The sequence below is a fragment of the Eumetopias jubatus genome, unplaced genomic scaffold, assembly GCF_037043125.1.
Source record: "Eumetopias jubatus isolate StellerSeaLion01/CBP00866 unplaced genomic scaffold, mEumJub1_p1.0 scaffold_8, whole genome shotgun sequence".
Taxonomy (NCBI): Eukaryota; Metazoa; Chordata; class Mammalia; order Carnivora; family Otariidae; genus Eumetopias; species Eumetopias jubatus.
The window spans coordinates 21,271,089-21,293,915 of NW_028274814.1; the positions used below are offsets into that span (position 1 = coordinate 21,271,089).

At 44.8% G+C, this 22,827-nt stretch overlaps 1 protein-coding gene across 1 annotated transcript in view; it reads left to right on the forward strand.

Moving 5' to 3' along the window:
- Positions 1–621: 621 nt before the first annotated feature.
- The window catches only part of NMT2 (N-myristoyltransferase 2), a 61,362-nt gene continuing 39,156 nt past the window's right edge, over positions 622–22,827 (forward strand). The window contains exon 1 of the mRNA XM_028114179.2: positions 622–731. Coding sequence (XP_027969980.1) covers positions 622–731 — 110 coding nt within the window. The remainder of the gene's footprint in view (positions 732–22,827) is intronic.

Consider the following 22,827-nt stretch of genomic DNA (forward strand, 5'->3'; position numbering starts at 1 on the left):
GGGAGGTGGGGAGGTGGGAAGCCCTCTGTTTTGACTTTGCCTTTGATTTTATAGACAGATACAAGAAATGGAATTTTTAAAGGAGTGTATGTGTATGTGTGGGAGGCTTCTAGAAATCATGGGCCTTGGCACGCCTCCTCTTGAGTAAAAGATCCCTGCAATGGTTAAAAGCGCTTCGTAACCTGTAGAGGTGTAAAATCGCCTGGCCTGTGTTCCAAAATGAAGACTCGAGGATTTGGAGACTGTGGCCGCATTCAGAGACCAGCACGGGCCGAGGCTCGGTGCAGGCTCGGGTGGCAGGGCTCGACCCCACCGCCCGCCCCACCGGCTCGCGACCACCCCGCCCCGTCCCTCGCCCTCCCCTCCGCTCCCCGCCGCTCCGCTCCCCTCCCTGGCACGGCCCCTCCTCCCAGCTCCCAGGCGCCGCGAGGCGCGCCGACCCTTCCCCGCCCCAGCCGCGGTGGGAGGGCCCAGGCCGGGCGGGGCTGGCGGGCACCGCGCCCGCGCTCCTGGCTCGGAGGAGACGGCGGGCGGCACTAGGGGGAGCTGCTCGCGCCGCCGCCGCGCTGGTCCCCCACGCCCGCGGCCCCGAGCGCCGCCTCCCCAGCCCGCGCCGCCGCGATGGCGGAGGACAGCGAGTCTGCGGCCAGCCAGCAGAGCCTGGAGCTGGACGACCAGGACACGTGCGGGATAGACGGGGACAATGAGGAGGAGACGGAGCACGCCAAAGGGTAGGCGCGCGGGCGGCACGGGGCGCGGGGACAGCGCGCGGCGCGGGTTGCGCTCGGACGCCGGGGCCGGGGGCGCGGGCGGGGCCGGGGCCGCTCGGAGGGGGCGGGCGGCCCCCAGACCTGCGGAGGTCCGGCTCCCGCGGCTCCTGCGCGGCGCGGCGGAGGCGAGGCCCCGGGTGGGCGGGGAGGCGCGGGGCCCCGGTGCGGGGCCCCGGTGCGGGGCGACGCCGCTGTCACCTGCCGCGCGGCCGGCCGGCCCCTGCTCGTCCCCGCCTCCGCCTCCGCCTCCGCCTGCGCCCGGCCCCGGCCCGAGGGTGCGACGCGCCGTCCTGGCCCGCGTGCGACTCGGCGGGACCGAGGGGAGGCGCAGCCCCCGTCCCTTTGTGGCGGCCGCGTTTGTGGGAAGTCGTCCTCCTCGGCTCCTTGTCATCCTCTCCTTAAGTCCTTCCAGACCCTCCCACCCCTCCCACCCCTCCCCCAGCCGCCACCGCCTCCAGAAAAAAAAAAAAAAAAGCTGATGGGGGGAGTGGTTTTAGATTTGCGCGGGGTCGTTTGCGCGCGGGTGGCGGGGAACTGCGGAAAGTTGTGCTTGCCGGCCGCGGCCCCCGGCCCGCCCCGCGCGGAGCGGAGCTGGGGGCGCCGGGGGTCCCGGACCCCGCCGCTCCTGGGGACGCGCGAATTTGCCACTGCCCCGCGTGCCTGCAGGGCTCTCTGAAGCAGGACGGGTCTGCTGATTTGGGCTCAGGCTTTGGAGATCTGAACAGATCTTGCTTGCAAAACGGGTGTTTGATCTCCAAAGCCAGCTGCACCGAGCGTTTTAGCACCTGATCAGGTTTCTTCTTACTCCTTTTCACTGGCTCCCTTTTCTCCCCCGGAGACTTGATTTGCTCTCCCTTTGGAGAAAAGATTGCTTCCGGTTAAGGGTATTGAAGTTCTGTTTTTAGAGTCTGGGAGGGGGCCGGTCATTTAAAATAAGACTGGTGTCCTTAAAGGTGGTGTTTGCACTCCCCTTTTACCCCGTTGGATTCAAACTATTTCGCTGGTCCCGAGCACTTATTGCTGCCCCTTAGATGTGAGATTTTTGCAAACCATGGTGACTGATGAAGAAGTGGGTCAGCTTGAAAACATGATAGGGAGGCCTTCGTCACAGATGGCTTATTTATTCACTTCATGGAGAGGATTCTTTAAATGATTGATGATTTAAAGTGTAAAGCATTTACATTCTATTTAACGTCTGCTTGAAGATTTGTTTAAGAAAGGAACTTTTACTGAGCTTTCATGTGTTATAAAATATTAAAAGAGATCAAGAAAAGGAAAAGCTGACTAAATGTTTCTCCCATTTGCAAGTTGCTTTTTATATTTTTGCAGTGAATAATACTTTGGTGGCAGCTGCAAGTACCGAATGTTACAATTCAAGTCTAGAATATTTTTTTTTAAGAGGAAAGGAAATTCGACAGAAATCTGAGCCTGAGTTCTGTCTATGCAGGGATAGAAATTTGCCTGTCATAGCCAGCTACATATAAATATGCTTTTGAGACAATCACATTTTTGCTAGAATGGGCCCAGGGCCCACATGAAATGTGATGGATTACCCAAATAACTTCCCAGATAACTGTCCATGATCTTTATGGCGAGACCCTGGACTTCTGTCTCCTCCACTGTAATCTCTGTTTATTATTCATTCTTTTGAAGGCTTGGTTCGTACCTCCTTGCTTACACAGTCCAGAACATTCATGCTACAGAGAAGTACTCATTTGTGTTTGCACTGATCTGGGGGCTGGCCCAGGAAGCCTTGCCGCACATAGGCTGCTTGAAGTTTCCAGATCAGCACCCAGAGGCATCTCTGTGTCCTCTGCAGAGATTTTCAGTGTTAGACATCCACATATTGTATGTGAGCACGGTTACTCACCATTTAGAGGTGCCCAGTGGACTGAAGTGTTTTAACCAAGAGCAGATAATATAACAACTTCTAGTGGGAAGAGAGTGATAGAATGGATTTCTTTGTAGTCTGTTAGGAGGAGATCAGTAAAACTTCGAGTTGCTGCTTTTTTGGATTTGAATTTAGATGGCATGTGCCAAGTTTGTGGGTAATTGTGTTTTGTTTTGGCTTGTGTACTGATGATGTGGCCCAGTTGAAACCTAGATTTTTTTTCTTGCGTGGCTCCGGTTTGTAGATGTTAAAATGTGAAAGACTCCTCTTTTCTATGCACGGCCTTTTCATTCTCTACTGGTTTAAATTAAGTGACGAATAAAGAGCCTTTGGAGGAGTGAGTAGGTAAACACTTTACCTTTTAATGATGAATTACTGCTTTGAGGCTGCTAGGTATGGGTCAGTGCACAAAGCAATAATTTACTAAGTACCCTTGTGGCCTGAAGGAATTAATTTACCCCACGATTGAGTATGCAGATGACCCTTGAGCAACACTGGCTTGAACTGCATGGGTCCAATTATATGTGATTTTTTCCCCCATAAATAATGCAGCACAGTACTATAAATGTATTTTCCTTATGATTTTCTTAATATTTTCCTTTCTCTATGTTACTTTATCATAAGAATACAGTATATAATATGTATAACATACACAATATTTGTTAATCGACTCTATGTTATTGGTAAGGCTTCTGGTCAACACTATGCTATTAGTAGTTAAGCTTTGGGGAAATCAAAAGTTATACAAAGATTTCTGACTCCATGGGCTGTCCGAGCCCCTAACACCCACGCTGTTCAAGGGTTAACTGTCATGTATTTACCACTCATTTTAGACATACTAAGTTGCAACTAGAAACTTGGATAAGAGGAAGTTACCAAATTAGATCATTTTGCCACCAATATGTAAAGATTATTGCATAGTATGCTTTTCTTTCATTTTCATAGAATTTTCCTTATGGACTAATTCATTTTTGTGGATAATGCTTCAAGCCCATGAATGAAATATGTTTTATGCTCAGTGAAAAGACTAATAGACAATTACCTAGAAAGGTTGTTTAAACAACTCCCTTAAACACAGGATTTACAATTAGGGCAAGTAACTCGGTCCTTGTAAAGAGTTTGGAGGGAACTTGAAAACTTTCAAGCAAATTCAAAGTTTTAAGGTAATCACGTTTATACTATTAGTTTCTTAGCAAGACTTTCTACGTGGATAAAAATGAACCTCAATCCAGCTTTCTGTGTGAATTATTAGAAATAGTCCAGATTGCTGAAGATTTCTGTTCCGTTGGGGGTGGCTCTGGTACTAAAGAGGTTACCTATAGGGTGACTTCCCCTGGAATTTTCCCAGGTGGGTTTGAGGTTAGGGAAATACACAAGGATCTTTAATACTTACCTCAGTTTGACGGTGGGTTTCTTTCTTCGAAAGGGATTTGGGGAAACAAGGAGGATGGGGCAGATTGTTGAAGGATATGCTAAGCTGACATCTTTTCTCCATTTGTAAAATACATTGGATAGTGGTAATTACCTCGTATTCGGCCTACCACCCACATGAAGCATACTTACCGTCCAGTGTTGGAAGCAGGGTCACACTTTTGGCCCCAAATAAAATTAGTGTTCAGGTTGGCACAAAACCAAATCTCTTTCCTGGCTTTACCAACACTGACTTTCAGAATGCAAAAAAAAGAAAGAAAGAAAGAAAGAAAGAAAGCAAGAAAAAAAAATATCCTAGGCAGATTGTTGTTTTTCATCTCTTTCCTACTAAGAGCTTTTTCCTCAGTATTCACTGTGGTGGAATATAGAAGGCAGCTACCAAGAATATTTACATAGGGGGTAAAATAAGCATATATGAATATGCTGTTGTGGGCAGATAAATGACCAAATTATTCCCTGGGGTAGATATGAAATAGTTTTAGTATTTAAGGGTTATTGTGAGACATTAAAAAAACATTTTTTTTCTTAGAAAAATTAAAGATCTGGTATTTGGTAAGGATTAAAATTTTGGAATTCTTTTAACAAAGAACATAACCTCTCTTCTCCCACACCCAGTATGGGGGCGCGGATTGAAGTTACTCTCCATATAGTGTCTTGTTCTTTCTGGCTTTATCTGTGTATTGTTGAGACCGACTGTGGGAATTTTTCCAGAGGATCGTTCAGAGCTGCCCTTTCTGAAATTTGATGTTTATCAACTGTGTAAATCTAAATGGAAAGGTGTGTTAACAGCTTATGCCCAAGGAACTCCCTCAATTCAAGAAATACAGTTTGAAATCATCAAATGTCTGCTCAGACTTGCATCTGAAATGTGGTATCACCCTTGGGCCAGGCCCCAAAACAGACTTTTTCCAGAAACTTAGCTAAACTCTGGAAAATTTCTAGGTGTGGGACACACTCTATGTTGTGTTGAAATTGTTTATTAACACAAGTGCCCACAGTAAATATATATGAGTTAAAGTCAGTTGCTCAGTTAACTCAGGGATTAGAACCAAATTCTGTACCGAGTAAGTTCAAGAAAAAGGTTGGTCAATTGGTTTTTTTTGTTACTGTATTTGAAAATATGTTTCTGACTTTTATGCGTTTTAAGAGTAAAATATGCTTTATTAAAAATTCAAACAATAAAGTGTGTAAGGAGTGGAAGGCCCCTGGTCCTATTATTTGCTAGAGAAACCACTACTGACAGTTTAATCAACTAATATTTTAATATATATTAAAAACTGCATATTTAATATTAATAAGATCAAACTTTACATGGACTTATTTGTTATCTTGTATTTTTCACTATTAGTTTTGTCTGCTAGAACTTTCTGCCGTGATGGAAATGTCCAATACAGAGGTCACTAGCTACATGAAAGGTGGTCAGTGTCACTAAGGAACTGAATTTTAAGTCTTATTTCATTTTAATTAATTTAAATGTAACAAGCCCTTTCTGGGTAGTGTGCATCAGATTGGACAGCTCAGATCATATCCTGCTTTTGACTTTTAGAAGTTTTTGTGGTCCTCCAAATACTTCTTTGTTCTTCTCTTGTCTTCGCAAAATATTTTTCATTTCTTCCCTCTAGCGGTTTAGAAGTTCTATACCCTATTTCCACCCCCCACCCCCCCGGGAATCATCTTTAAATTTCGAACAAGCATGTTTTTATCTGTACTTCTATCAATGTTAAAAATTAACCATTATTCAAAATATTCTACCATTGAACAAAACAAAACATGTAGGATATTTTAACTTCTTCCTTTACGTGTACTGGGTTTTGTTGGAATAGTCTGGAATTTTAATTCTATGTGGCTTCTTTTATTTTTGCCCTTGTATCCCATTAAAACTTTCTTCTTAACTGTTACATTATATTCACAGCCATATTGTCAAAAACTTCTTAGACTCCCCTGTTTTTGTTGCTTATCACTGTTCCTTGTAAACCATGCCTTCTTTTTTGAGTACTTTCTTGCTTAAATTTTTTTTAAGATTTTATTTATTTATTTGACAGAGGGAGACACAGCGAGAGAGGGAACACAAGCAGGGGGAGTGGGAGAGGGAGAAGCAGGCTTTCCGCAGAGCAGGGAGCCCGATGCGGGGCTCGATCCCAGGACCCCGGGATCATGACCTGAGCCGAAGGCAGACGCTTAACGACTGAGCCACCCAGGTGCCCCTTGATTAATTTTTTTTTATTAGCATATGCAGGTGATCTGTTTTCTGAATTCTTGTATGTCTGAAGATGCCTTTCTTTTGTCCTCATGCATAAACCATAGTCTGGGCATGCGGGTAATTCTATAATAATCATTTTTCTCCAAACTCCGCAAACGATTTATTATCATCTAGCATTTAGTGGCACAGATGCTCTGCCAGTCTGCTTCTTTGTTATATAGGAAACCTCACTCTTTTCTGTGTTTTGACTTGTTTTTAGTCTAGAAGTTTCTCTCTGTCTCTCTATAACCCGAGGGCTTCTGCATCCTTTTGCATTCTACAATCACACTTTTCTTTACTATCTAACCAGAGTGGCTCAAGCTGAGACAGAGGGTTGGAGATTTTTTGGGGACTGAGGCTTTCACGGTCCCCCCGCTGCCCGTGTTCCCTCCATCTTCCCCATCACTAGCTCCGAACGCTTTCAACTCCTTTATCCTTTCTCCTCAGACCTTAGACACTGAGTCGGTTAGTTGTCTGTCATCCCCTGGCCCCCGAGAGTCACTAATGTCCGGCTCCCGTGCACACCACTGACAGAGGGTTTTGTGGATGGTGAGGGGAGAGGCTTGGTTATTGCAACTTCCAACTCAACGTCAGACATCACTGCTCACCGAAGGGATTTAGTTCGTGTCTGTGCCCCTTCATAGGCCACGGCTTCCCGCATGTTCTTGGGAGTCCACTCTCCCTCCCAGGGTGTTCTCTAATCTACCCACCCCCGCCCCTCCTCCAAATTCAAGGTCGGGCCCCAGTGTCCGTTTTTTCATGAAGACTTCCACCCAAGGTGATCACCCCTGTGAAAGGCCCTATAGCCCTGGCCACCACAGGGGGAGCTGTGGTCCTGTACCCCCAAGACTGGTACCTCACAACATGTCAGCAGGGCACCAATGTGTGTCCCCCGTCTGCTTGCAGGCTCTGACCTTTGCCATATCTGGTGCGTGGAACACGGTAGTGGCTTAACAAAGGTTTGTTGAATGGATGCCAGTGCCTCTGAATCTCCCCTGACAAATTAATTTCTGATTTAGAAAGTTTCCCCCTATGTGCATGAGGAATACGTGAAGCATTTTTTTTTTCCTAATTCTAACTGAAAGGACGTGGGCCGTAGATTCGCACTTGGTTTCTATGCTGTCTAGACCCCAACGTGGTAAAATAGTGGCTAATTTTCTGAACTTCTGGTAGGCTCTTCCTGCTTTGTGTATACATTTTTCCTGTTGAACCTTTGCAGCCACAAAGGAGGAGACGGGGTTTTTTCCAAGTTTAAAGAACCTGTTCAGGCCGCATCTCAGATTCACACTTAGGTCCTGGGCCTCTTGCCACCTGACTGTAAACTCTCACCCCCACACTAAACTGCATGAACCGTAAATCAATAAAGAGTAATTTGATAGTGTTTCAAGCTTCTCGCCCTTTAATGGCCAACTCGAGCACCTCTAGAGTCAGAATTCACCAGTGTAATGAGTACAGGAAACGTCAATTGATTTGAAAATAAATGAATACATTTCCTTGTTTAAAAAAATAGTGCAACTTGATTAGAGAGAGCACTCTTGAATTTCTCTTCAGGTCTGTTCAAGGACTAATTTTAATGAGAGCATCAGTATTTTGCAGTGACATCTTTTTTCTTCCATGCCTGTTTCATGGTAGTCTCGTCTCCGTTCTAGACCAAGCTCTGGAGCAGCCCCACTGTGGCCTCCTTCCCCTGGTGCCATCCACCTCCCAGCACTGCCTTCGGTCAAGTCTCCACAGCGACTTTCCTATAGGAAGCAAAACGGGCTCGGGAATCGGGTGTCGAGCATTTCGGGAGGGTAGCCCTGCGGGAGGAGTCCACGTGAGCCCGCTGGTTCCCCAGCTCCACCGCCCGGCCTGTTTGGCCCTTGAGCGGGTCGTGCTTTTGTGGGTGTTTTGAGTTCCTGTAACTCGCTCCCCAAGCCGCAGGAGAAAATCCAGGGCACAGATCACCCGGTGGGGGTCCCGAGCGGAGCTGGGATTTAAACTTTACAGTTTCTCTTTTCTGTTACTGGCTTCAACACACACACGCACACACAACGCGCGCACACACACACACACACACGAAATATGGGCTCCTTTATTCCCATGGGCTGAGTTCATTCAGTGTTCAAGTTCATGTAGTACGTTCCCGAGAAAGATGGTGATTCACTTAATATAATTTTCCATAGTCTCTTCATTTGTTTGTTGTTTATTGGGGGGTGGGGTGGGGGATGTAGGGATACTTGTTCTTTACTGTCTTTTGGGTGTTTATTAACATTTTATAGAAACTGAAGAAAGAACCAATGAAAGCAGCGTTCTTTTTTGTTTTTCCAAATGAAGTTTTTTTTTAAAAAAATTCTTTTTTGCAAAAGCACATCATTTTTAATGTAGGATGTCAGAATGTAGCAACAAGCAATGCCTTGGTGTATTTATATATACATTTTCATATATATATGTAGTTCATATATATAATTCATATGTACATGTGTACATTTTCCTATGCATGTATATTTACAAAAATGCAAATATACTCTTCCCATTGTCCTGGAAATTCCTGTCGTTTGATGTGCCGTGCACATCCTGGCCCGCTCCGAGTCCATCCTACGGCTCTGTGGAGCCTCCTCATCTACTCAGTCTGCTGTTGGGCTCTCGTGCCGAGGCTGCAGGTGGGCCCCTTCTTCCAAAGCAATGCCTCTTTTCTGGCCACCTGGGGTGTTTCCCTCCCCTCCCAGCGGCCGGGATGTGCACATGGTACGAAGTTGCCTTGGACCAGCTGAACCCGGCAGACGTCCTGGGGATGGCAGCGAACAAAGTAGAGGAAGCCTGGCCCGTCTTCTAGAACTTACCTATGGGGCAAGCTGAGATTCATGAGAGTGAAGGGAGCTCTTGTGTCAGACGCTCTGTTACTTGGGACGTTACCCCCCAGCAGCCCGACCTATATGCTAACTAATATAACATTTGTATATTAGCTTTGGCTTTTTTATCCGCCTTAGTTTTTTAGATTAAAAAATATTTTGAATAGGGGCGCCTGGGTGGCTCAGTCGTTAAGCGTCTGCCTTCGGCTCAGGTCATGATCCCAGGGTCCTGGGATCGAGCCCCGCATCGGGCTCCCTGCTCGGCGGGAAGCCTGCTTCTCCCTCTCCCCCTGCTTGTGTTCCCTCTCTCGCTGTGTCTCTCTCTGTCAAAAGATAAATAAAATCTTTAAAAAATAAAAAATATTTTGAATACGTAGAATGAGCATATGGTTACAAAATTCACAAGGCACCAGGGGGTATCCAGGGAGAAGTGACTCTTATTCTCCCAGCACAGAGTATCCCTCTTCAGGAGCAGCCGCTGTTGACGGGTCGTGGCCCGTCCTTCCCGTGGTGAAGGACATGGTGTGCGTGCGTTTGCGCGCACGCTTGTGTGTCCTTGCGCTGGTACTGAAATCAGTATGTATATCAGACCACATAGAGCAACCTCATTTTTTTTTAAAGATTTTTTTATTTGAGAGAGAGAGAGAGTGAAAGAGCATGAAAGGCAGGCAGAGGGAGAAGCAGGTTCCCTGTGGAGCAGGGAGCCCGATGCGGGACTCGATTCCAGGACCCTGGGATCATGACCTGAGCCGAAGGCAGACGCTTCACCGACTGAGCCACCCCGGCGTCCCAGACCAACTTCATTTTTTAAAAGGCTGTGCGTCGTTCTGCATGGAGCCCTGGGTGTTATGCACAAACAATGAATCATGGAACCCTACATCAAAAACTAATGATGTCATGTATGGTGATTAACATAACATAATAAAAAAAATAAAAGACTGTGCGTTATGTCACTGACTGGGGGTACCAGTATTTCTTTCACTTGTCCCCTGTGAATAGATCCTCAGGTGGTGTCCTGTCTTTGTGCTAGTAAACAGCGCTGAAATTAGTATCCTTGGATGTATGTCACTTCTCCAAAATATTTCTTAACAAATATTTTAGAATCTTTTTCTGCTAAAGTTTTAGGGACGCCATGCGGTGTATTGAAATTAGTATTAAACCAGGGATCGAGAAACTTCTGTCACTAACCCTCAGTTTAATTTCTCTGAGCTCTGGGGTGTCTCTGTGCTTTTTAAAAAATTTCCTGGGCGCCTGGGTGGCTCAGTCGTTAAGCGTCTGCCTTCGGCTCAGGTCATGATCCCAGGTTCCTGGGATCGAGTCCCACATCGGGCTCCCTGCTCCGCTGGAAGCCTGCTTCTCCCTCTCCCACTCCCCCTGCTTGTGTTCCTGCTCTCGCTATCTCTCTCTGTCAAATAAATAAAATCTTAAAAAAAAAATAAAAAAATTTAAAAAAAAAATAAATAAAAAAAATAAAAAATTTCCTTATTTCTTTCCTCTACCATCCCAAAGTGGACTGTGTTTAGCTGCCTTCTGGGCTGGGGAGGTCATATCCATCTGTGTTTGAGAGCTTCCAAGTTCACTTTTGGGATTCCAGGTGATGACTGATAACCTGTGGCTACGGCGGCCCCGTCACTCCTCCTATACTGGCGTCATTCCTCCCACACCATACAGATGTTGCCCCTCACCTCTTCACGGGATTTTTCTCAGGCGGAAAAGCATACTATTTTGCCACACTCTGTAACCACAAGGATTTCCTGTACGTATGGAATGTTCCTGTAATGAGATCGGTCCGTGATCAGCATTGGGATATAGAAAAGAGGAAGTAGAAAACGAAACTTTGATATGTAAGCGCATTTAGAAATAGGAATATCATTCGAAAAGCATGTCGATGCTTTGCGGATGCATTAATATTAAATATAATAATGCTAATCCATTATTGAAATGAATCTCAGCCAGGGAAAATACTTATTTTTGATTTGTTAACTATTTGCCTCTGAAACGTCAGAAATGAGAAAAATCGTGTAAGTAGGAGCTAGTGTATATCAGTTCTGTCAGAAAAACATCATGGGAATGGGTGAGAGAAGACTATAGGAAATAGGTGATTTTTCACTAATTTGGACTATCTTGAAAGGTATACTCTGCCAGCTCCCTTAAGCCTTTAAAAAATGTTTTTCCCACTTGTTGTGTTCATCATTTCATCCTTAGGAACACTTTTGCCTAAGAAGCAAAGAAGTAAGCCTCTAAGAAATTTGTTTGTTATATAGTTGAACAGTTTGCACTTAGTCTTTTAATTGTATATAATGAACTTGATGCATTAAAAATTTTCATTTACATTTTAAATATTTTCTCCTTTATTCTGATCTTGGACTATCTGCCAAGACAAGTCTTAACTTCACAAACTAATTCACACTAGGCTAGTTTCTATCCAATGCATATTGATAAAATCTTATTATAATTAACATCAACTCTTATTAGAAGTGGGTTTAATGGCAAGTAGGCACCAAAATTGTTTGATAATACTGAAGTGATTGTGGAAAGAGAAGACTAAAGAGGTAAGACACGTTTTCCCACATTGACTTTACGGTAAGAGTTGAAACAACTGAAAACTTACAAGCAACCAAGTATCCAAAAAAGGGGGATTGGTTAGCAAACTGTTGATCAGAAGATAGCAAAGGGAGTCATCCAGGTTCTTCTGCTCAGCTAGGCCTGGGTTGAATCTAGGGCTTGTGGAAGCCACTGCCCAGAGCTAGCCACCCTCTGCTTCTGACACCTGTGTAAATATTGAAATTGTTGGCTGGTCCCACCATGACCTCTACCGAACATTATGGTCTTAGTCGCTGTAGCTACCAGCCTCCTTGGCTGGCCTTTATAATAATCTCTGACCTTCACTGGCGATAAACTTGGGGGCATCTTTGGGCTTCAAGCCTTTCAAAGGCTTGTCCATGACTTAACTGCTTTGGTCAGAGAACATGTGGCTTTGGAGAACCCCTGACCTAGATTTCCTGCGTCAGCCCCATGAGGAGAGGGATGTGCTGGGGAAGGGATGAAGCCACCGAACCGAAGAGGTGGCAGAAATCTTACTTTAGGTCAGGCCATCACAAAGCCAGATGGTGACACCTGGGAAGGGTGGCTTCCTACTCTGGACTCTGGGTTCCCCCTGGGGAGAAAAAGGGCGAAGAAGTCATTACTGGAATTGTACCGATGAGCCACTGGCAACAGGCTGCCTTGCGAACCTGAACTGTAGGTCAAGTCCATTATTGAACTGGGTGGCCACGTGATCAGCTTATGAGCGATGGGTGCCCGGATCCAGCACAAGGAGAGTGTGTGGCCCACGCCCCGGGAGCACTTGCCTCTGCCGTGTCCGACTTCCTACAGCTGCCTGTCCACAGGGCACTGTGAAGCACCTTTGCATCACCTTTACTGTTGTTCATAAACTGTATCAAAACCTGGGCGCAGACTTTGTCCCTTGTAGTGCCTTTCCATCTCGTAAAGGGATGTGGCGTCCCAGCCGTAACACACGCAGCACTAAACATCTGTTATGACTCAAATAGGCTGCTAAAAAGTGCCCAGAGATCATGAATGGGCAGTTGACCAAAGAAGAGCTAAATGTTGCCAACATCTGTCTCAAAAGACGCCCAGCCCGTGGTGAGGTGCAGACGGGAGGCAGGCTGGTGTAGCAACTGCTCGTGCTCTGGAGCCAGTCCGGCCGCACTCGGCTCCTGGCTCGGCCACTCCTTGCCCCGTGACTCTCAGCAAGGGACGGAACTGCTCTGTATTTCCGTTTCCTCGTCCGTAAATCGACAAGAACAGTCACGATAGCACCTGCCTTACAAGCTGTGACTGCGTACAAGGCTGACGTCTGTGAGGGGCTTAGCGCAGCGCCTGGCGGGGTCAGGCCACTGCCTCATTGGCCGTGATGGCAGCTCCTGCCAGATTGTTATCCATGTAAGGGTTCCTTTCCCTCACATTCTTCTGATGTCATCAGACTTACAGATGTTGGACAAACCAGCTGACAAAGGGTAGACTCTGAGGTGGTTTTCTTTTCATATCCCTTACTGCCAGTGAGGCGGCGCATCTTGCTTGTCACGACTCTTTTGGCTGTTAGAGATTCCGCTTCAAGCCGCGCTCATTCGCGGCCCATTCTTCTGTCAGTCTTTTGTCTTTTTCTCATTGATTTTTTTTTTTTATTGATTTCACATTCACCCAGCAAATATTTATTGAGGACCTTTGGTATGGCAGACACTGTTTGAAATGCTAAGAACACAGAGGAAAATGCTGTTGCATGGACCTGAGGCCCTGGCTAGAGGAAGAGAAATGAATATATAACTTAGCTACCAGTGGGTCACGAGAAAAGGTAATGCAGGGCAGTCATATTAATAGCTAACATGGGTTGAGTGATTTCTGTGTGCCAGCTACGTCCCAAGTTCTTACACGTAGTAACTGGTTTTGTCCTCGCAGTTTTTCTAATAGTGTCTATTGGAAACTCTGTCCTTTCACAGCTGTGGACACTGACGCACAGACAGGTGAAGGTAATACATTCCAGGTCACACAGCTAGGAAGTAGTGGAGCCAGAATTCAAAACCAGACCCTGGCTAATGCCTGCATTCCTGGCCAGGGTGGTAGGTTATCTCTCTATGCTGTGCTGGAGACACAATGTAAAGGGGAAAAGAGCTTTTTGTGTATTCTGGCTATTAATAGTATTTTATCATTTTATCAGGTGTTTTATGAATATCTTGCCTCATTCCGTGGCTTAAAATTTTTATAATCGGTTTGCCACAAAATATTTAACTTTGAGGTAGTCAGGTTATTGCCTTTTATTTGTGGTTTGTGCTTTTGAGATCACCCCTATTCCTTTTTTTTCTTTTCATTGAAGAACGGTTCACATGCAACATAATGATTCAGTATTTAAATATATTACAAGATGGTCACTGCAGGACGCCTGGGTGGCTCAGTTGGTTGAGCGTCTGCCTTCAGCTCAGGTCCTGATCCCAGGGTCCTGGGATCGAGCCCCGCATCGGGCTCCCTGCTTAGGAGGGTGCCTATTTCTCTGTCCCCCTGCCATTCCCCCTGCTTGTGCTCGTGCTCTCTTGCTTGCTCTCTCTCTCTCTCACAAATAAATAAATAAAACCTTTTAAAAACAACAACAACCAAACAAAAAACCCAAAATGGTCACTGCGATAAATCTAGTTACCATCTATCGCTGTACAAAATTGTTATGACATTATTGACTGTGTTCCCTGTGCCAGACATTATATCCCCGTGCCTTATTTATAACTGGAAGATTGTCCATCCCCCCCCCCCCACCCACCTCCTCTCTGGTAACCCTCAGTTTATTCTCTATATCTATAAGTCTGTTTCAGTTTTGTTTTATTTGTTTTGTTTTGTTTTTTTTAGGTTCCACATATAAAGCTTACAGTATTTGTCTTTCTCTGTCTGATTAATTTCACTTAACATACACCCTCCAGGGCTATCCAGGTTGTCACAAATGGCAAGATTTCATTCTTTTTTATGGCTGAGTAATATTCCATTGAGAAAGCTTAAGATACCCAAGAATAAATTTAACCAAGAAGGTGAAAGATCTGTACTCTGAAAACTGTGAGACGTTAATGAAAAAGATGGGAGAGGACACAAATAAATAAAAAGATATACCGAGCTCATGGATTGGAAGACTTAATATTGTTAAAATGTCCATAACTGCCCAAAGCAATCTAAACGCAATCCCTATCAAAATACCAATGGCATTTTTACCCTCCAGGGGCATTTTTCACAGAACTAGAACAAATAATCCTAAAATTTGTATGGACCACAAAAGACCCCAGATATTCAAAGCAATCTTGAGCAAAAACAAAGTTGGAGATTTCACACCCCTGGAAGAATGTGTATTCTGCTGTTTTTGGATGGAATGTTCTGTATATATCCATTAAGTCCATCTGGTCTAACGTGTGGTTTAAGGCCACTGTGCTTATTAGTTTTCTGTCTGGATGATCTAAGTAGAATGTTAAAGTTCCCTACTATTACTGTATTACTGGCAGTTTCTCCCTTTGTGTCTGTTAATACTTCCTTTGTGTATTCAGGTGCTCCGATATTGGGTGCATAGGTATTTACAAGTGTTACATCTTTTTGTTGGCTTGATCCTTTGATCATCATGTAATGCCCTTCTTTGTCTGGTGTTACAGACTTTGATTTAAAGTATATTTTGTCTGATACCAGTGTTGCTAGCTTTATTTTCATTTCTGTTTGCATGGACTATCTTTTCCCATCCCTTCACTTTCAGTCTGTGTGTGCCTTTAGGTCTGAAGTGAGTCTCTCATAGGCAGCATAGAGGCGAGTCTATTTTTTTATCCATTCAGTCACCCTGTGTCTTTTTTCCTGGAGCGTTTAGTCCATTTACATCTCAAGTAATTATCAATAGGTACGAATTTATTGCTGTTTGGTTTACTGTTTTTTTGTTGTTTTTGTAGTTCTTGTTTGTTTCTTCTCTTGCTCTCTTCTTTGTGATTTTTCTTTAGTGTTGTGGTTGGATTCCTTTCTCTTTATTTTTTGCACTTTTATTAGATAGGTTTTTGGTTTGTGGTTACTGTGAGGTTCATATATAACTGCCTATATACATAGCAGTCTGTCTTAAGTTGGTGTTTAAGTTTAGATGCATTCTACCTTTTAACTCCCATGCCACCCACATTTTATGTTTTTGATGCCATATTTTGCGTCTTTTAATTTTGTGAATTTCTTAACTAATCATTGTAGATATGTTTAATTTTACTGCTTTTGTCTTTTAATCTTCAGACTAGCTTTGTAAGTGATTGATCCACTACCTTTTGGGTTCTATATACCACTATATGGATGTCTTTACTAGTGAGATTTTTTTTTTTTTGATATATTTTTTCTATTTCTAGTTTTGGCTTTTTCTTTTTTACTTTAAGAAGTCCCTTTAATATTTCTTATAAAGCTGTTTAGTGGTGATGAACTCCTTTAGCTTTTCCTTCCCTGGGAAACCCTTTATCTTCCCTTTAATTCTGAATGATAATCTTGCTGGGTAGAGTATTCTTGGTTGTAAATTTTTTCCTTTCAGCCCTTTGAATATATTGTGCCACTCCCTCTGGCCTGCAAAGTTTATGTCAAAAAATCAGCTTATGGTCTTAATGGGGGCTCCCTTCTATGTAACTGTTGACTTGCTCCTTCTGCTTTTAAGATTCTCTCTTTAATTTTTGACATGTTAAATATAATGTGTCTTATTGTAGATCTCCTTGGGATTATCTTTTTTTGGAACTCTGTGTGCTTCCTGGACCTGGATGTCTGTTTCCGTTGCCAGGCTAGGGAAGTTTTCAGCTGTTACTTTTCAAATAAGTATTTTGCCCCTTTCCCTCTGCCTTCTTCTGGCACCTCTGTAGTGTGAACGTTAGTATGCCTGATGTTGTCCTGGAGGTCCCTTAAACTGTCTTCCTTTTTTGAAATTCTTTTTTCTTTTTGCTGTTCAGTTTGGGTGCTTCCACTACCCTGTCTTCCAGTTTGCAGATCTGTTCTGCATCCTCTCATCTGCCGTTGATTCCCTCTAGTGTGCTTTTCGTTTCAGTTAACTGTATTCTTCAGCTCTGACTGTTGTTTTTTTATCTTGTTTTACAGCTCTTTGTTGAAGTTCTTACTGTGTTCACCCATTGTTCTCTCAAGTTCATTGGGCAGCGCCCCTGTGCTGTGGCTGGGCTTCCACTGGTGGGGGCTTGCTGCTGGGCAGGGCTGGCCCCCAGCCTGGTGGTTGTGAGGCCCTGCCCAGACTGCTGTGGGTGTGCTGGTGGGCAGGGTTATCAGCCTGTCTGCTGTGGGGTTCAAGGAGGAACAGGGTTGTCCCGGGCTCTTAGCAGAACATGCCTCCTGGCTTTAGCAGTCTAGAGGAACAATTCCAAAATGGTGCCCACTGGTGCCAGGATCAGCATGGCTGAATGAGACAGCAAAAATGACTGACACCAGTGTCTCGGTCCTTGGGGAGAGGCCCAGCTGCCTCCTGCCTGTCTGAGAGGCACTCCAGATTAGTAAATGGGTCTCCTTTACCTATAATCTATGTACTTTTCTATCTGGAGCTTTTGCACTCACTTCCTGGTTTAGTGAGTCTGTGCGCAAGCCCTTTAAGAGTGGGTTTTTCTTTCCCTACAGGTCTGTAGTTTTCCTGAATGTACTCCCTTTTGGTTTTCAAAGCCAGGTATTTTAGGGGCTCGTCTCTCCCATGTAGGATCTAAGTTGGCATGCCTGGTTTGGAGCTCAAATCTCTTGCTCCTTAGGGAAAATTTTCTTATAGCTAGGGCCCCTCCTGGCTGAAACCCTATGGCTGGGGTGTGGTGGGTTTTTTCTCCTCAGTGAGACCATATCTCTCCCTCTTCTGTACACTCTGGTGCCGTCCCTGTTGTGGTGGCTGTGTTCATCCAGTTTCTAGGCCCCTTTCTGTATACAGATGTAGATGTGTTGTGTCTGTGGAAGGAGGTGAGCTCAGTATCTTTTTATGCTGCCATCTTGAAACCTCTTCCAGAGTCTTTGTTCTTGACCATTTTAGGCATCGTAATTATTATAGACACTTTACAAAAATGCATGAAAATATAACAAAGCTTATCTGTAATCCCATTGTTTTCTTTGCAGAAATAGTAAATCAAGGGGAAAAATTTATAAAACAATTAAAGCATCAAACTGCTAATGGTTTTTGCAGGGAGGAACTAAATGATCTCTGGTGGAATCCTGTGAAATCTAAAATTGTTATTTTGGGGATTCACGTGCCCTAAATTGAGTTCTTTTGATGTCACCCTTAAGATTAATGTATAAGTTATGATAGGCTAAGCTGCTGTATCAGGTAGACTCTCATGTGTAATTTGCTTAATGCAATGAAAATTTCCTTCATATGACACCTGCGGGAAGGCGTTCAGATGGGTGGCAAGAAGACTTTTCCTTCATTCTGTCAATCAGAGCCTCGCGTTCTCCCAATGTGTGGCTCTCCCATTCTCTTTTGTCTCATCCTATGCCTGCATCCCATCAGCACATGGGAAGGAGTGGGGAGAACACCCAAGAGGGTCTCTGGGCCAGCAGGAAGTGGCAGACCTCACTCCTACTCCCATCCCACTGGCTAGAACCTGGTCACATGGTCACATGGCCATACCTGATGGGGAGCAAGCTGGAAAACGTGGTCTCGTTGTGAGGCCGGAAAGAAAGGGAAGATGGATTTTGTAGTCAGCCAGCAATCTCTGCCCCACTTGTTTATCCTGGAGCATCTGCAAAATGTTTGCATGGCTGTATTCCTTTGTTCATTCCATTAAGTCCTGTCTATAGAATCCTTGAATATTTCTTTGAAGAGATTTGCCGGATGTACATATTAAATATTTGCCATTTCCATGGCTGAGAAGTTTATTGGTTAACCTTTGAAGGATAAATGGGGTTCGAATATGCCAAAGATTCTCTGTAGGCACAGACAGAAGTACCTGTCCTTCCTGGGGTAGGAAAACTGAGAGGCTTTCCACTATGAATCTTTCATATGAATTCTTGGGGAAGTAGGAAGTGCAACTTCTGTTCTTAAAGAACCAAGAGATCTTTATAAAAGTGCTGCGTGATTTCCATGGCTAAACTGTGGTTCAGGATTTAGTTTTGAGCCCCGAGAGTCTGAGTCAGTTTTTCCTCACCGGATTTCCAAGAAGAGTCTTCATGAGCAGGGCTTTTTCTTTATTACCCTGAGGCCCCAGCAGCATCTCTCCTACCCGGGGGGCCGTGACATCTTCTGTGTGTCGCACGCTCCTCCTGGCCTGCAGGAGGCCAGCTGTAGGTAGGCCGCCATCCCCAGCTCTTGGTCTACAAAGGCCTTGACATCATCCTACCACGTCCAGGGCCAGGAGTTGTACCTGCCAGTGTTTTAACAGCTTGGTTGACCTACAGTTCACACACCCGACAATTCACCCATTTAAAGTGTACAATTCTGTGGCATATGGTATTTTCATGGAGTTGTACAAACATCCCCACAATCAATTCTGGACATTTTCATCACCCCAAAAAGAAACCCTGGGTCCCTTAGCTGTCACTCCCCCCTCAGTGCTCTTCATCCTCCCAGCGCCTAACAACCACTAGTCTATTTTCTGTCTCCATAGATTTGCCTGCTCTGGATATTTTGTGTAAATGGAATCCTGTAATACGTGGTCTTTAGTGATTGGGTTCTTTTATTTAGCCTGATGGTTTCAGGGTTCATCCATGTTGTAGTGTGGGTCAGGACTTCGTCTTTTGTTGCTGAGTCATATGCCGTGGTATGGATATAACACATCTTCTTTATTTGTGTATCCGTTGGTGGGCATTTGGGTGGCTTCTCTGCCTTTTGGCTATCGTAAATGATGCCTCTGGGAAACTATGTGTGCAGGCTTCTGGGTTGATGTATGTGTTCACTTCTTTTGGGTACATAGCTCGGAGTGGAATTGCTGAGTGATGTGGTAACTCCATGGTTAGCATTTCGACCGTTTTGCGTTTCTGCCAGCAGTAGCCGAGGGGTCTGATTTCTCTACATGCTTGCCAACACTTGTTATTGCCTTTTGTGATTACGGTTATCCCTCCAAGTGTGAAGTGGTATGCCTGCCAATTCTCATTTCCAAATTGTACTCCATTGGAGGCTTCTGGAAAATGGAAACATAGTTTGTCCTCACTCGGGTGAGGGGTTTCTGCTTCTTTTCACTGTGGAAATACTATCAGATATGTCTGGGAGTTTGGAGGAGGGGATGGTTAATTTAGTGCCCATGAGAAAAAAAGAGGGAAAAAACAAAAACAAAAAAAGCTTGAGCACTAGAGTTAACAAAAATGATTCCAGTTTCTCCATCATAACAAAATAAGATGATATAATTTTAACAAGACAGTGTTGGGAGGTGGGGGAGTTGGGGTGTGTAATACCAGACCCCAAAATACAACTTAATGGAAAACTTCATTGTACAAATATCCTAGAAGTTACAGAATCAGTGATGTGAACATATTTAAGGACATTTTGGTGAAATAATCTGGTATTTTTATTTATTTTTTGTCTCTGTATCAACTCCAGTTTCCATGAATTTAATTTATCTTTTTTAGAAAAAAATTGATTGACAGACACAGGACCAAAATATCTGGATTCTTCGTTGGTCCTGATTCTTCATTTCTGTCCGTTTGGGTAGGCATCCATGCCAGTCATAACTTCTCAGTTTGTATCCCTCTAGATGAAAGCATCTTGGAAATTTGGAGATATTTTAAACTAGATGAATTGGGCGGAAGAGCTGTAAGGTCCTGGGCTCCCAGTGGTTTCTAGAGAAGCCATAACCAGCAGCAGGAAAAGAACTGAGGCAGGACAGGGGTAATTCCCTGGGTTATGAAGCCAAGGGCATGTCCTTGATGACTTTAGTTACCACCACTCCCCTCCCCCAACCCACCCCCCGCGCCCAGCACACTATTGAGCACTTGGTAGATGCACAATAAAGACGTGATAATAGGCTGTAGTAAGTTTTCCCTGCAGGTAGGGAGAATTGTAGCTTTCAGAGGTATTTTGCCACCTGGCAATAGGTGATTGGAGTCATCTCAAGAGCCAGAATTACTCACTCATTCATTCAACAAGCATTTGTCATAAAAAATTTACTAGTGTCAGTCAATAAAGCATTGCAGACCTTGGGGATACAAATGTGAATAGCTTTTGTCTGCCGCCACCACAGTTCAGCAAGCTCACTATTTTACAGTGAGCTCCCAGCCATGGGAGCATTGAGGGAGGAAAGCCTGAAATCCTCGGACTCCCAAATCAGGGAATTTACAAAACCATACTTATCCACGGCGTATTTCCAGCTCTGCTGCGTGGCTCTGATGTGTTTGTTTAAGCCCCGTTGCTAGTCAGATATTTATGGTTGTCTTTAGCCACCAGATGATTTTAAATGTAAACATCACAATAGTACAAATTTGATTCTACTAAAATTTGATGAAAATAAACCAGTCATTTTGGGGTGGGAATGCATTACTGTTTTTAGACCACTAGGGTACCATTTGGCAGGGTCTTCATGTGTCTCCAAAAATATACATTATTTTCTATTTTAGGACCAGAAATAGGGAACTATGAATCTCTATCTCAAGTGCTGTTCTTCAACAGTTTTTCTCACTATGGAGGACACCTTTCATATTTTGACTTTACAGAGAAGTGAATTATCCATTTTAAAATTGAAAAGTTTATGATTTTAGTACATACTAACCAACAGAAAGAGGAGTCCCTCTATGACCTTGCTGTTGGGTGAGAGGCTAATGCTTTGTATCAGCTAATAGACTTTAAGTGACCCTGCAGTGAAAACAAACAAACAGCCTCACAATTCTGTTGTGTAAGTCACCAAAGATCTGTCTCCCATGCACATTGTGCGCGTGCAGGCAAGAGCCTCCACTCCTTAGAGGTACCTGGGCCTGGGGACCTAGCTAAGCAGGAGGCTCCATCCCCTCTTGATGGCCATCATCTTGACTCAGGGCTGCAGGGCTTGTCTGGAAGGAGAGGGCAGCAAAGAGGAAGGTATAATACAGCTCTCCAGTTTCCACCTGGGAGTGACACATGTTATGTGTGCTGGTCTCCCACTGGCTAAGCAAACTGCCTGCCTGCGCCTCACTTCAAGGGGGTGGGGGATGTATAGGCGTCATACTTTCTAGCGCCCACAGGAGAGGAGATTCAGAAATACTGGTGAGCATGGATAATGTTTACCACACATCTGAGTAGGAAAAACCCAGCTCTCCTGTGTTTCTCCTTTTCCTTCATGCTACTGCCCCATCACAGCATTGGGACGCCAGCGGGGTGCCCTGCACATTAACTTGGTTCCCATACTGGCTTCCTGGAGGTAGTCGCATGTGACTGCCTCCCCCCCGCCCCCCGCCGCCTCAGATGCCAGTCCCGAGCGCACGTAATCGCCCCTGCTTCTGACTGACTACCTGTACATTGGGAGGTTACCATGACCACCTCCTTAGGTTCAGTTAATTTGAATTCCCCAAACTCAGGAAAACAGGTGACTTGCTGTTTACCAGTTTATTACTTAAAAATGCGATAAAGGATACAGATGCACATTCAGATGGCAGAGATGCATAGAGCAAGGTATGTGGGAAGAGGCACAGAGCGCCCATGCCCCCCCTCTCCAGGTGCGCCACTCTCCCAGCACCCCTGAGTACTCATCAGCCTGGAAGCTCTCTGAATCCTGGACGTTTGGGATTTTTATGAAGCCTTCATGAGTAGGCATGATCGATCATGATCGATCATTAACTCCATTTCCAGCCCCGCTCCCCTCTCTCAAAAATGGGGGGTTGGGGCCAAAAATTCCAAACTTCTAATCATGGCTTGGTCTTCCTGATGATTAGAGACTGATATATATTTTTCTACTGTTTCATACATTTTATAGAGAAATGAGAGACATCCTGTTCCTAAGGAGCTTACACTGTAGTGAGAAAAGTAGATAAGAACACCGAGTTAAAGTGTGCTGAATAGAACAGTGCTCAGATGGCAGGGGAGTCTTTGAGTTAGGGGCACCTGATTCAGATTGGGGGGGGGTGGGGGAGCAAGAAGCTTTCTCAGAGGAGGTGATTCTTGGCCTGAATCTTGAGTGACAAGCAATTTGCTGGGCGGTGAAGGAGGGAAGGGTGTCCCAGCAAGGGAAACAACATGCTTAAGTATATACGAATAACAGT